Raw genomic sequence first — 14669 nt, forward strand, 5'->3', positions numbered from 1 at the left:
TGTTTTCTCTCTGGTGACTTCCATGGTGAATGGGCTCTGTACTAGTAATGGTCTGTTTTCTATGCATTTTTTCACCTCATGTAATTATCTTTAAACTGGGGACAAAGAAGAAAATAGAATTGACTTGTTGGGGGTTTGTTCTGAGTAAGAACAGCAAGATTTCATTGATTGGAATTGCCATTCCATGACAGTCCAATAATCTGTCCAGTCTGGTATCTGGTCTTGAACATTGGCTGATAGCAAATGCTTCAGAGGAAGGTGCAAAAATCCTTTTAGAATTCCTGATAGTGATCAGCTTCTGGGCTGAGGCAGTAGGATGAGTTGCTCTTTGTTTTCATTGAACATGCAGCTGCTGTTAATGTATTTGGTTTGTAAACAACTAAAGGCATGCAAATTGGATACCTGTATGTGCAAATGGTTACAGTAACCTGCAACTGTGATGTGACTATACAAATGCAGTTATTTTTCAGGCAAATTAGATGCACAGCTGCATGTCATAGGATGCCTCTTGTTTTAAAAACAAGGCTCTGAATGTTCTGAGTCTCTTCAGACCTCGATTTATCTTCCTCAATTCACTATATAAAGACTTCTCATGAAAAATATATGAATATATTTGTTTTTTTTAATGTTGCCTTTTAGTTTTGCACACCCTCTTATCTGCCTGTATTATGGGAAAGAGCAAAGAGGGGCATCTAAATGAACTTTTCTGTACCATTTGTTATGTGTGATTTTATTCCTTCTTCCAAATGAAACCTCCCTAATTGATTGTTTTTCCCTTTTATTTCCTAGATGGGCATTCACTTATCCCTTTGTGAGTACTTTTATTTTGGTATTGTCTTAGCTGAGGTGACAAACAGAAAACTGTTTAGCATGAAGATGTGCCATAGCTGGCTGTAATGGCCTCCATAATAGTTGCAGTATGTCTTTTTATTCCTAACGCGCAGTTTTGGCTGTCACAACTCATTGAATGCTATGTTAGTTATGATGCAACTGTGGCGTGCTAGGGGCTATCATAGCTGTATATAGACTGGGGTTGCAAAACCACAGTTCACAAGTCACATACAACTCCTTTATAGTTAAAGTGCCGTTGCCTTGGGCCCCCATGCCTTCAGAGCCCTGCACTTCAGTTGACTGTCGGAGGGGTAGCCATGTTAGTCTGGATCTGTAACAGCAACGAAGGGTCCTGTGGCACCTTATAGACTAACAGAAAAGTTTTGAGCATGAGCTTTCGTGAGCACAGACTCAGTTCATCAGATGCTGGCCTTGGAACCAGCATCTGATGAAATGAGTCTGTGCTCACGAGAGCTCATGCTCAAAACTTTTCTGTTAGTCTGTAAGATGCCACAGGACCCTTAGTCTGGATCTGTAACAGCAACAAACAGAAAAGTTTTGAGCATGAGCTCTCGTGAGCACAGACTCATTTCATCAGATGCTGGTTCCAAGACCAGCATCTGATGAAACGAGTCTGTGCTCACGAAAGCTCATGCTCAAAACTTTTCTGTTAGTCTATAAGGTGCCAGTTGACTATAGCATCCACTGGCCATGTCCCACTGCCAGCATAGATTCATTACATCATAAGGTTGGAAGAGACCTCAGGTGTCCAACCCCTGCTAAAAGCAGAAGCAATCCCAATTAAATCATCCCAGCCAGGATTCTGTCAAGCCGGAACTAAAACCCAAAAGTCACGTACTCCAGCTCCCTAATCATTTTTGTTGCCCTCTGCTGGATCCTGCAATGTGCCCACGTTCTTTCTGTAATTGGGGGCCCCAGAATTGGACACAATACTCCAGATATGGCTTCGAGTGCCCAGAAAAGGGAATAATCCCTAGATTTGATGGCAATGCTCCTACTAATGCAAATCCTACACCAGCCAGGCCCCACTGTCAGTATGGCATCTTGGGCCCTGCAAACTCTTTGGCCAGGCCTGGAGTTCCCTTCTCCCCCAGAGCCCCCATTCTCCCCCTACTGGGGAAGCTCAGGGCTTTTGCCTGCAGAGGAGGTTGGGAGGGGCTAAGAAGCTAGAAACAAAGAGTTCTTGTGGAAAACAGAGCAGGCAGGTGCCCCTTCCTTTCTAGTGGCCCCTCCCTGCAGCTTCCAGGTGTTAGTTACACAGGAAGAGACAGAAGCCCTTCCCTTTAGCTCCCAGCTGTGTACTGCTGCCTCTCTCCACAGCTGGCTCTAGCATTCAAGGAAGGGGCTGATCACATCATATGACCAAGAAGAGCCGGCAAACCCTGGGAAATATTGGAATTGGCAGGGAGGGAACAGAGTGTATCCTGGCTCTAATATCTGAAGACTATTACATATAGTTAGAAGAATTGGTAAGTTTGGTCGTCTTGAATGCAGGAAGAAAGCACTTTGGAACTTCTTCCAGGATGCACCCCACTCTTTTACCTAAAGGCAACTTTAAAAAACAACCAAAAAGTACAATCTCCAATAGCTGATCTCAGTCTTAGATATGCGCACACAGATTCCTATTACCTTTCAGGATCCAAGAATCAAATCACCACCTTAAAAAGAGGATTTTATTATGAAACAAAAATATATGCTGGATAAAGCATCTGTACGTGGTTGCTAGGTGTTTTCAAGCAATTGCAAAATGAACAATTTAAAAACAGAGAAATTCCATCCCGGGAATACAACTTAAAGTACAGTGTGTGGGAATGGGAGGAGGGGGCACAAGCACATGGACTTAACACAGAGAAGTTTAACCAAACAAGAAAACCTGATGGCATCTAAATGGATGTCCCCTTAGCTACTCACGGACCTGTGCTCCAAGGTCCAGTCCAGTTCCATGCACAGTACTTGTTCTAGGCAGGACTTATTTTTCTGCAGGTGCTTATTGGTACTGAGTACCACCAGCTTGTCAACCCTAACCATAGGACTGGCTGGAGGGGGTGGGGGCTGGGAGCCAACTGAGTAACAGCTCCTCCCTTTTTTACAATAAAAGCCCTGGTCGTAGACAGAGGAGTCCTGCCTAGTTCAATTCATCCTGCTCCCCTGCTTAAAACTCAGGCAAAGAATTAAAAACAAGGCAGGGGCATTCTTTGAGTTCAAATCTCAATGCCTTCCCCCAGTGGCTCTCTTGGCTCCCTGCCAACACCTCCCAGCTACCTGAGTTTAACCCCTTGGTTACTGAAGGCTGGGATTTTCAGAAAAGGCCAGCACTCCTATTTACTACCGAGCCTCATGTGTTTCTTGGTACAGCAGGACAAATTTCTGCAGCAAACACTCCAAACTTCTGCTACAATGTCAGTTTATTAATGTAGTCCATGAACTACACTTCCTTCTTTCTGCCAGCTCATAGTTTGAAGATGCTCAGTGATGTGCAGTTCATAACTGATTCTACTCAGCAGTATTCAGATGGAATTTTTTCTCTGCATTTTGGGAATGACTCAATTCTGCATAACTCAGCAGTTATAATGCCTGAACAGTCCCCATCCTGGGTATGCCAGGGAATGGGGGGAACCTGCAAACAACTTCATCTCAGCTCCTCAGGCCTCAGCTGCTGCTCTGTCCTCTAGACAGCACAGCTCCTATGTTTGCATGTCTGGCTTCCCCAGCTCCAGCGCTTCAAAGTGGACTCTAGCTCTGGCTCCTGTCTCAGTTCTGTAACAGTGAAGGGAGCAGACACTGTAATTATTTGAGAAAGGTGCAGAGCAAGAGGCAGTTGCAGTAGGTCCCTGAAAACAAAGAGCCAGGTGCCTGGAGCAGCAAAATAGTGGATTCTATTGGGAAAATGCTGAATTCTGTGGTATCTTTTGAAAACTGCCAGAGTCAATGGCTATGTCTCCACTGCCCTGGAAGATACACCCTGAGCTCTTATAGATGTACAAAATCAACCTCTCAGGAGTCACAGTCGAGTGCTGTACTCCTTGCAAGAGGCCAAGGAGTAAGGGAGGTTGATGGGAGAAACTCTCATTGACCTTCCCCAGTATAGACAGCCAAGTTAGCTGAGTGCAGACATATCAATTTTAGCTATGCAATTGCTATACCTAGAATTGCACGTGTGGTCAACTTTGCCTACTGTAGGTTTAGTGTAGACTGCAAGAGTCTGCAGGGCTTTTGCAGTGGGGTGATTTAAGTGGCTCACCACTCTCAGGACCACTGTTTTGGGATCATTGCAGACTCAAGATGGCATCAATTGACATCAATTTGCCATCAGATTACATTGCTGAGGTTATCTTTACAAACATAAAGGCTCGAAAATTTACCTTTTTTTCACGACAAGCTGAAATTCTGTAGCTCTGCACTGTGTGAAGGGGCGAACGCTGCTGCAAATTTTATGATAACAGAATACATGAAGGTCTGGCATCAGTACTTCAGATTTGACTAGACTGAACGTCACAACTGCCATAATGATGATGTCTTGCCTAGTTTTTTTGTGTCCATCAGCTGGTCTTTGTGCATCATAATTCTGATCACAGATGCTTAATCTAAGTAATTCCTTTTAATCAAACTGAGGCAGTTTTGTAATTAGATAAATGTGAAGAATGTCTTCCATGTACCCAGACCTGACGAAGTAAATTGCAAATGTGGTGCCTATTTGATTCCTACCTGGGATGTGATAGGTGCCCATTTAATATTGTTTAGGGAACCTGGTTACTAATTATTGTAGAGTATTTTTAGTCCTGTCCCTTCTGTGATAAGGTCTCAGGCTCCAGAACTGAGCTGATCAGCCATCAACAGATGCACAAATAGGAGGGTGACATGAGGACATACTACTTGTTACCAAGTGACCACCAAGATTTCAATCCTCAAACCTTGGTACTCTTTAATGTGTCTACAGCTTCAACCAGTGCCTAGCTTCAGAGATACATTACATTTTGCAGCTAGAGTTACTCAATGTACAACTGATATTAAATAGTGCATGTACATTGTGATTATTTTAATTGAATTATTCCATAAAACAATGTTGAACAGACTAGAGGTTCTCTCAGGGTTTCAACTGAATGTGGAGATGCGATAGAAGAAAACAATTTAGTACAAACCTTATGAATATTCTTTATTGTTCATAACCAGACAAATGTAGATTATGGCCTGTTCATCTGGTTTTCACATACTAATAGCAATGTAACTGCTGTGCACAGTGAAAAAAATTTTTAATGTAGTGTTTAGTAACTTGCCTTAGTATGTTCTCTTAGGATAATTACCCTTATGATGGTCTTGGGTCTTGCATCTGTTTAAAAAAAACGTACCCAATAACTTTGCTGCAGAACTAAGGGCCCCATCTGACAAGGAGATACACACTTCCTGCACAGTGCTGAACAGGGTTCCCTGTAAGCTGGGCACTTATGCAGCCGCTCAGGAGAGATTCAAAAGCCACTCAGCTGATTTGCAGAGCATGCCCCCAGCTCGGTTTTGTGTTTCTGTTGGCAGTGTACAGCCACACACGCCTCCGTGACCATAAAAAACGTATTCTACCCCAGATGGAAAAAAATCCATATAAGGATGGAAAAGATCGGAGCAAACATTGGTGCTGAGCACCAGTGAGACCAGTAGGGTCCCACCTTGCAAAGTGTTGAATGCTGTTCAACCCCCATTAAGATCAGTGAGAGCTGAGGTGCTCAGTACCTTGCAGGATCTCAAAGAAGTTTGGTACTGTACATGGAGGAGCAGTCCTCCAGCTATAACTTGGCTGGTGACAAGGCAGGGCCCCACCTGTAGGGTCTAGACCAGAACGTCCAATCTTTGCCCTTTCAAGTCCTGTTGGTATCAGGGTTACTGAACTGACCCCCATTGCTTGGCTTGATGGATCAAAACCTACTGGTGACCAAAAGCTTTTTTCTTATTGGTTCTGATGTGTTTGTCCTGGGCTGATTCTTAGCAGCAGCGTATGTTGATTGGGGAGATCAGGTTGGCAAGAGCTTCTTTGGCTCACATCCTCAAAGGATTTTGGTGTCTAACACTCACTGATTTCAATGGGAGCTAAATGCCTAAATCTCTTTGAGGATCTGGGCCTGTGTGTCCAAAGATAGAAAAGAATGTTATAAGCAACTTCAGGTAAAGAACACTACACATTACGTGAGTGACACCTCATTTCCTGACTTTGAGGATTATGGAAATGAGTATTGTATCGCCTTCTCCCCTCCCCTGTCCTTCACATGGGCTGAAAAGTAGTTGGAGCAGCTTGACTGGAGGGGTGTGGTGTAAAGATGGGATTTACCCTTGTATTTCCGTGCACCTACAATTGGTATGAGCTAGGCTAATCACTAGCCATAAATTAGAGCAGCTGTATGTATTAGTCACAAGAAGCCATTATGACAGCCTGAGATTTCTGAAGTATGTCATGTTACCTTAATTTTCAGTGGAGAGATCATCTCAGGGTTACGTGTGTAGGGCCATCTGGGTGTGGCAGTGGATTTGGATGCCCACAGAGGCTTATTGTGGGGGAAGGTGTTCTGAGTGCAAGGGGAATGAGGCTCAGGAGGGATGTCTGGGAGGCTGAGTGGGGAAGGATAGGATGGGGATCTGGGTATTGCTGATTAGAGTGCCAGAGATGGAGTTCTAAGTGCAGAGAACTCATCAGGGTGTTCCAAGCTGAAAGGGGCTGGTGCTCATTGGAGTGGGGATCTGGGAGCAGGAGGAAGAGGTTCAGCTCTGCATGGAGGGGGGTGGGCATGAGGCGTGGAGTTGTATGGGAGTTGTGGAAGCAGCTTCCCATACATTAATCCTCACCACCCCTACTGGCTGGGGAGTAATGAAAGCAGGAAAGGTATGCAGCTTAGGGGAGTTTCTAGGGGTAGGTCTGACTCAGCCCCTCCTCCTTGCAGGTGTAGAAGTAGTCCCACCATCCCTGCCTGGCTAGCTGGACTAGCATCTGCACCCCATGCAGGGTAGGAACCACCAGCTGGGGCATTCCCAGTTCTGCCCCTGAGTGATTTACTGCTCCACCAGCTGTTATAGGCACCCCTTCCAGCACTACTATGGAGCACATAACCACTCTTGTGGCTTCTCTTTGCTGCTCTGTCAGCAGTTAAGTTGTTTTTTTGAGGGGCAGCAAAGAAATCTGTGTGGGCCATGAATTTTGTGTGCATGCAGTACTGCAGAATTCCCCCAGGAGTAAAAGATATTACCTTATCTCTTTAATATCCTGCAACCAACACAGCCAGAACACTGCAAACGTAAGTTACAGAGACAGCCATAAACATACAAATATATTTAAATGGAGCCATAACCCTAGTCCAGGTCTAGCTCAGGGTTTTTCAACGCAGTCAAGACTCATGAACATTTCCCCTCCCTGTCTGTTTGGAATCACATACAGCCCTGTGCTGTCTACAGCAATTACTTATGTGAAAATACAATCATCCTTGTGAATTTCTTGGCCAAGTTTGACACCTGATTGCCTGCCTGCTGCCAATCCCCCTTTTCCACTGGCATTGGTACTATGATGGAGTTAAGTGGGTCGGTGGGAACATTATGACTGTATTTGGGCTTGACTTTTTCAGGCAAGGAAGGAAGTCAATTTCATTTGAAACCCAATTACATCTGAAACCTTGTTCCTTGGCAATCTCCAGCAGAAATGTACTTTAGCTGTTCCTACAGAAGAAGCAACATCAGCTTTCCATATATTGCAGCCTGGAAACCATTGATCTTCCTGTCTTAATAAATAATACAGTATGGCTGACTGGTAAATTCTTCGAGTAGCCTCTTTCATGTTATATTATTGACCAGAAATGACCTTATTGCCAGCTTCAGGGTAGCTATCTATGGTATTTGTAAAGTGCTAGTTTTTGTAGTATCTAGCACTGACTAATATCTACAGGGTGCTTTGAGCTCACCTGATGGAAAGCACAAGGAGTATTAAAGCACACCAGCACAAAATATACCTGTTATTGTTACAAGAAGAAGCCTTAAAATAATTAGCATAAGACATTCGTGACTAGAATTACTATCTAAACCACTTCCATATTTTACATGGTCTGCACTTTTGACACAGCTGATCTGTATCAGTATGACTATTTTTGATGGTCAGTTGTATATCTTGTCTCCTTCACTAGCATGATTACCTTCTTCCCATACTCTGCTCTTGGAGTGAGTTCACTTTCATACTCACCTCCAAAAATATTTCCTGTAACAGCAGCAGGCAGCTGTGTGCAGAGTTCCAGAGGTGGAGCAAAGAATGTCCCTGCTGACACTGGCCCATCTTTTAAAATGTTTTCAGGATAGAGGCCTATTTTGGCAGTGGTAAGCTCAGGACCACCCAGAAAAGCTTCACATTTCAACAGTGGAGAAGAACCTCTTCCCCTGAATTTGCTAAATTACTTTTAAAATGTTATAAGCCTACACGAATTAAAGACAGCACTGTCAGAAAGAAAAATTGTTTCAACTTCATCTGTAATGCAACTGAATGGATCATCCATAAGGACTGAATGAAGGTCTTTGCATCTAAGATCAAAAGCATCCATTGCTTGAGCTGAAGACATAGTTCTGCCAGCCTGGAAGAAGTCAGAGACTCATAACCTTCAGCCACTAGACTGCAACAAAGAGCTGCTAGGCCAGCATGAGTTGCCAGCCAAAAATCCAAGAAGATAAAGTCCCTTTTGGGTTCACTACCACCCCGAGAGGATGAGCAGCATTCTTCCTGTTGTACCAGTGAGGCGGATAGAAACTGGATTTTGTCCAAAGCCACAGGTAGATGGGCTGGAACGTCATATTGCCCACCCCAAGCATTTAAACAACAAGATAACAAGAATAAATTCCAAGGGATTTTTTTTGCCATCCACCTTAGTGTTGAGCTTTACAAAAGTGGAAGCCACCACCTTCTCCCAATTTCGGCATTATCATTTTAGCCTTCAATGCACACAAAATGTGGGCTGCTCAGAGAGGCTACCTAGCCCTTTCCTACGATGGTCACATCTACACTACTGCTTCTGTTGGTGTGTCACTTGGTGACATGAGAAGACACCCCCCCCCCCCCCCCCGGGCAACAAGCTACACTGCAAGAAGCACCCGTGTGGGAGCTCTCCCACCAACATAGCTACTGCTCCTGGTAGAGGTGATATGTTGATTGGAGACCTCCCTCTCTTCCCTGATGGAACAAAGCAGCTACCGGAGTGATGCAGCTGCATCTGTATGGCTGTAAGCTCATGGCCAAAAGCTCACCTGCATTGTGATCTCACCCCTCTGTTTCTGGAGAAAGCAGAGACCTGTGGGTCAGGGGAAGTAGAGGCCTTGGGTTGTGGGGGAGGGAGGATTGGCAGGGGAAAATTGGAGGCCTGTGGTTGTGGGGTATTTACAGGGGGGGATTAGAGGCCTGGGGGGAGAAGGGTTCTGGATAGGAGAAGTAGGGGCCTTGGGTTGGGAGGAGGCTTGAGGAGGGGAGAATTGGAGTCCTGTGGTTGGGGGGATTTGGAGGGGGGAGCAGAGGCCTGTGGTCAGGAGGGGTATGGAGTACAGGCCTGTGGGGGGGATTTGGAGGGGGGAGCAGAGGCCCGTGGTCAGGAGGGGTATGGAGTACAGGCCTGCGGGGGGGATTTGGAGGGGGCAGTACAGGCTTGTGGGGGGATTTGGAGGGGGCAGTACAGGCCTGTGGGGGGATTTGGAGGGGGCAGTACAGGCCCATGGTCAGGAGGGGTATGGAGAACAGGCCTGCGGGGGGGATTTGGAGGGGGGAGCAGAGGCCCGTGGTCAGGAGGGGTATGGAGTACAGGCTTGTGGGGGGATTTGGAGGGGGCAGTACAGGCCTGTGGGGGGATTTGGAGGGGGCAGTACAGGCCCATGGTCAGGAGGGGTATGGAGTACAGGCCTGTGGGGGGGGATTTGGAGGGGTGAGCAGAGGCCCGTGGGCAGGAGGGGTATGGAGAACAGGCCCGTGGGGGGATTTGGAGGGGTGAGCAGAGGCCCGTGGGCAGGAGGGGTATGGAGTACAGGCCTGTGGGGGGGGATTTGGAGGGGTGAGCAGAGGCCCGTGGGCAGGAGGGGTATGGAGTACAGGCCTGCGGGGGGGATTTGGAGGGGTGAGCAGAGGCCCGTGGGCAGGAGGGGTATGGAGAACAGGCCTGTGGGGGGGATTTGGAGGGGGCAGTAGAGGCTGGGGCCCAGCAGGGGGAAGCCTGCTGCGGGAGCGAGGAGCAATGGGAAGAGACGAGGGGCTGTGGCCCAGGGCGAGGGAAGCACTGGTGGGGACTAGAGGCAGGGGCCCAGCCCAGGGCTCTGCGGGGATGGTGGTGGGGGGGGGGGGGACGCTGCACGGGAGAAGCGTCGGCCGAAAGCTGTCGCGCCTCCCCTTTAAGGGCTGGGTGGTGACGTCACCGCCGCTCGCTCGCTGCAGGCAGCTGCTGCTGAAGCCCCGGCGCCAGACGGCGGCTGAGGTGCGGAGCGGGCGGCCCGGGCACCTGCCCCAGGAGCCCCTCGTCCGCGCGCCCCCTGCAGCCATGCCCTCGGACCGGCCCTTCAAGCAGCGCCGGAGCTTCGGTGAGTGCGGGGCGGCCGAGGCCCCTCGCTCGGTGCCCGCCGGGCTCCCCACGCCCGCAGACCCCCCCCCTAGGGAAAGGGATCGCTGGGGGGGAGGTTGCGCGCCACGGAGCCGAATGGGAACCGCCTCAACCGCCTTCCATGGGCGATCAGTGGGACGCGGGGAGCCCGCCAGACCCGGGGGCTCTCCCGAGGCGGGGCTCGGGGCTGCCCCGCGTGGGCTACACTCACCCTGGGGCTGCTTTTCGGCACCTCCGAGCCCCAGCCCTTTACCGCTCGTGGCTTTGCGTTGCCCGTGCGCGGAGGGCTGCGCCGCTGGGGGGTTGTTTTCCAGCGGCCGGTCGGCGGTGCGGAGACGAGCGGGAGGTAATGAGCGGCTCCAGCCCCGCCCTAGCGGTGATGTCATCCCTGCATCAACCCGCCAGGTGCTGGTTCGCTCCGTCCTCTGCAACGGCAGGGCAGGGAGCGGCCGCCGCCTCCTGCCAGGCTCACGCAGGAGCCAGTGGTTAATGGGTGGGCTGCAGCTCACGGTTTTCAGGGGAGGGAGTGACGCTGCTGGAAGTGGTCTGCTTTCCCCTCGCTGAAAATCGTCCTGTTCCTGGGGGCTCAAGGAGCAAACGTATTCCCGTTCCCTGTTGGTCATCGCCACGTTTACAGACTACAGCTTGTATTCAGTGTAACAAGTCGTGGGCTTTTCAACCATCCTGTTGCTTATCTTTTCTAGTTGTTGCCCCTTTTTAGAAGCTCATCGATATACCCTCTCATTTTTAGTAGTTAGCTTTCTCAACTGTCAATGGGTAATACTGTTCCTGCAGCTCTGATATGGCATGTTTTTTTACGTGTCCAATAACTTCTTTGTTTCAAGTATCGGAGAGGTAGCCGTGTTAGTCTGTATCTTTGAGAACAACAAGAAGTCCTGTGGCACCTTGTAGACTAACAGATATTTTGGAGCATAAGCTTCCGAGGGCAAAGACCCGCTTTGTCAGATGCATGACGAAGCAGGTCTTTGCCCATGAAGCTTAGCTGCAAAATATCTGTTAGTCTGTAAGGTGCCACAGGACTTCTTGTTGTTTTTCAGTTGCACACAGGGTAGATGCATGGATCTGAATGTGGTGATGGTAATTGCATATGTAAATTAGTCACATGGTTTATTGCATTTTTTTTAAACGTATGTTCTAAATATCTGGTACAAAAGGATATAGATGATTCCCGCTTTACACAATCAGTCATAGGGTTCGAAGAGACCTCTGGCAGTCATCAAGTCCAACCCCTACTCAAAGCAGGACCAATCCCAACTAAATCATCCCAGCCAGGGCTTTGTCAAGTCAGGACTTAAAAACTTCTCAGGATGGAGATTCCATCCCTTTTCTCGATAGCCTGTTGGAGTGCTTCGCCACCCTCCTAGTGAAATAGTTTTTCCTTATATCCAATCTACACCTCCTCCACTGCAGCTTGAGACCATTACTCCTTGTTCAGTCACCAGTGAAAACAGCATCTCTCCATTCTCTTTGCAACCATACTCCAGGTAGTTGAAGGCTGCTATCAAAAATCCCCAAGCCTCTCTTTAAATGTCATGTGCTCCAGCCCCCTAATATTTTTTGTTGCCCTTTGATGGGCTCTCTTCAGTGTGTCCACATCCTTTTTGTAATGGCGGTTGTGAGGGGGGCAGGACTGGAAACACAATTCCAGATGTGGCCTTACCAGTGCTGAATAAAGGGGAATAATCACTTACCTAGATCTGCTGGCAGTGCCCCTACTAATGCAGCCCAAGAAGCCATTAGCCTTCTTTGCTGCCAGGTTACATTGTTGACTCATGTCCAGCTTTTTCTCCACTGTAATGCCCAGGTCGTTTTCTGCAGAACTGCTGCTTAGTCAGTCAGTTCCAAAACTGTAGCAGTATTTGGGATTCTTATGCCCTAAGTGCAGGACTCTGTGCTTGTCCTTATAATACCTCAGTAGTTTTTTTGGCCCAATCCTCCAGTTTGTCTCGGTCACTCTGGACCCCATCCATACCCTCCAGCATATCTACCTCTCCCCTTAGATTAGTGTCATCTGCAAACTTGCTGAGGGTGCAATCCATCCCTCCAATTCAGGTCATTGATGACGATGTGGAACAAAATCAGCTCCAGGACTGACCCTTGGCGTACTCTGCTTGATATCTTTCACCAACGATACTCACCAGCTTTTCTATCCCCCTTACAGTCCATTTATCCAATTCATATTGCTTTAACTTGCTGGCAAGAAGACTGTGAGAGACTGTATTAAAAGTTTTTGCTTAAGTCTAGGTATTTCACATCCACCACCTTCCCCATATCCACACAGCCAGTTACTGTATCACAGAAGGCAATCAAGTTGGTGAATCCATGTTGACTGTTCCTTATTACTTTCCTCTCCTCCAAGTGCTTCAAAATGGATTCCTTGGGGATCCCCTCCGTGATTTTTCTAGGGACTGAGGTAAGGCTGACTGGTCGGTAGTTCCCCAGATTCTCCTTCCCCGTTTGAAAGATGGGAACTGTATTTGCTTTTTTCCAACCACCTGGAGCCTCCCGGGTATGCCAGGAGTTTTCAAAGATAATAGTCAGTGGCTGTGCAATCACATCAGCCAACTCCCTCAGCACCCTCTGTTTCAGATCCAGCCTCATGGATTTTGTGTATATCCAGCTTTTCTGAGTAGTTCTTAACCTGTTCTTCTCCCACCGAGGAAACAATATCTATCTGCGGATTTCATTTGAACTTGGGTCTTTGTGTGTCAGTCTCAGATTAGGGAGTAGTTTACCATGAACAAGAGTCCTGTCTTGAAGATGCGCTTTGTAATTGTTAAGCACCAGATTGGGACCCAAGAGACTTGCATGCTGTGTTCAGCTGTACCACCGAGGAGTTGTGTGATTTTTTTCCTTCAGTGCCTCGGTTTTCCAGTTGGCAAAATAGGACAAATGCTGCTTTTCCCTCTCTAAAAAGTGTTTTGAAATTTATCAACCTCTTTTCATCCATACATTTATCCTTTATTACGAGGGTGCCTTTGCCAACCTTTCAAACCCTAGTAAGATGAACAAAGCCTTCTCTTTCCTTTTAAATATCCTCTTGGTATAAAAGTATTCATTGTTCAGAATACTCTACTTCCTGAAAAAGCTGTATTTCATAACAATGCACAGAAGGTATTATGTTGCAGATATTTAATAAGAGAAAGAAAATTAAAATATAGCAATTGGCAGACTCTGAAGGAAGGATGGATCAGTGCAGAAGGCAAGAGACCAATAGCACTGCCATGAACATTTATTGTTTGACTGGAATGTTAGTAAGGAATATTAGTGGAAGCAAATGAAACTGTCTGAAGCTTCTTCTTCTTAAGCCGTTTTCTGTAGGCGGTAATTCATCATGCTGTAGATTCATGGAAGTTTTCCACTCTGGAGTGCACTGTTGACTGTTAAATATTAGAGACCTCTGTCAGGATCAAGGTCCCTCTTGTGCTAGGCACTGCACAAGCATGCAAGGAGACGGCCTGTGCTTTATAGTTCACACAACAAATTCTCTCTTCCCTCCTAATGAAACTACTGATCTGACTTTTAAAATACCAGTCTCTTGGGAACTATAATTTTAAAAATAGGTTGTTATCACAAAACCTTACGTCCTTGGATACATGCCTACTCCTTGCATAATGCCTATAATTAAAAGCAACTATAAACAAACAAGAATAGCATGCATGCTCTGTACTTGGTTGGTCTGCTGCTGTATTTTGTACTCTTTCATTAACTGAGTATCAAAAGGTGATAACATCCTTCAGAAACACGTGGTGGATCCTTTAGCAAATGCCTGCTTATAATGTATTGGGGCAGTTGCTTATACTTCAGAAACCGTAGGCAGACTTCCTAACTACAGTTTGCTCAGCTTTTATTAAGGCCACTCAAAAAGGCTCCTTGTGTTCCGGGTAGGGAAAAATAACCCAGCCAGGATTAAAATAGTTTGGGATGGGCAGGAGCAATATAGGAAGGTTGGCTCATGCAGCAGCATGCGCTGCTTGTTTCTGTGTGCTTTCCATTTGCCCTTTTGCTCCCTTAGCTGACTGGCTGGCTGAGCACTTTGGGGGAGGAGGATCCGGGGCCCACACATCTGTGTTGGTTCAGGGTTTTAAGTGCTGTGCTGCAGAAAGTAAGTACAGCATGTTTTCTTCTGGGAATCCTTGCACAACTGGAGCAGGAAGCAGTTGTTTACAGTGTAGGGGGAGAGGATGCTATGGAAAATATCTCCACCCAAGC

The 14669-nt window shown here is 47.1% G+C and overlaps 1 protein-coding gene across 1 annotated transcript in view; it reads left to right on the forward strand.

Annotated features, from left to right (window-relative positions):
* The first annotated feature begins 10250 nt into the window (after window positions 1-10250).
* MAP1LC3A (microtubule associated protein 1 light chain 3 alpha) overlaps window positions 10251-14669 on the forward strand; it is a 36327-nt gene continuing 31908 nt past the window's right edge. The window contains exon 1 of the mRNA XM_075011533.1: window positions 10251-10416. Within this exon, the coding sequence (XP_074867634.1) occupies window positions 10377-10416 (40 nt within the window). The 5' untranslated portion in view covers window positions 10251-10376. The remainder of the gene's footprint in view (window positions 10417-14669) is intronic.

This window comes from Carettochelys insculpta, chromosome 17 (assembly GCF_033958435.1).
Source record: "Carettochelys insculpta isolate YL-2023 chromosome 17, ASM3395843v1, whole genome shotgun sequence".
NCBI lineage: Eukaryota > Metazoa > Chordata > Testudines > Carettochelyidae > Carettochelys > Carettochelys insculpta.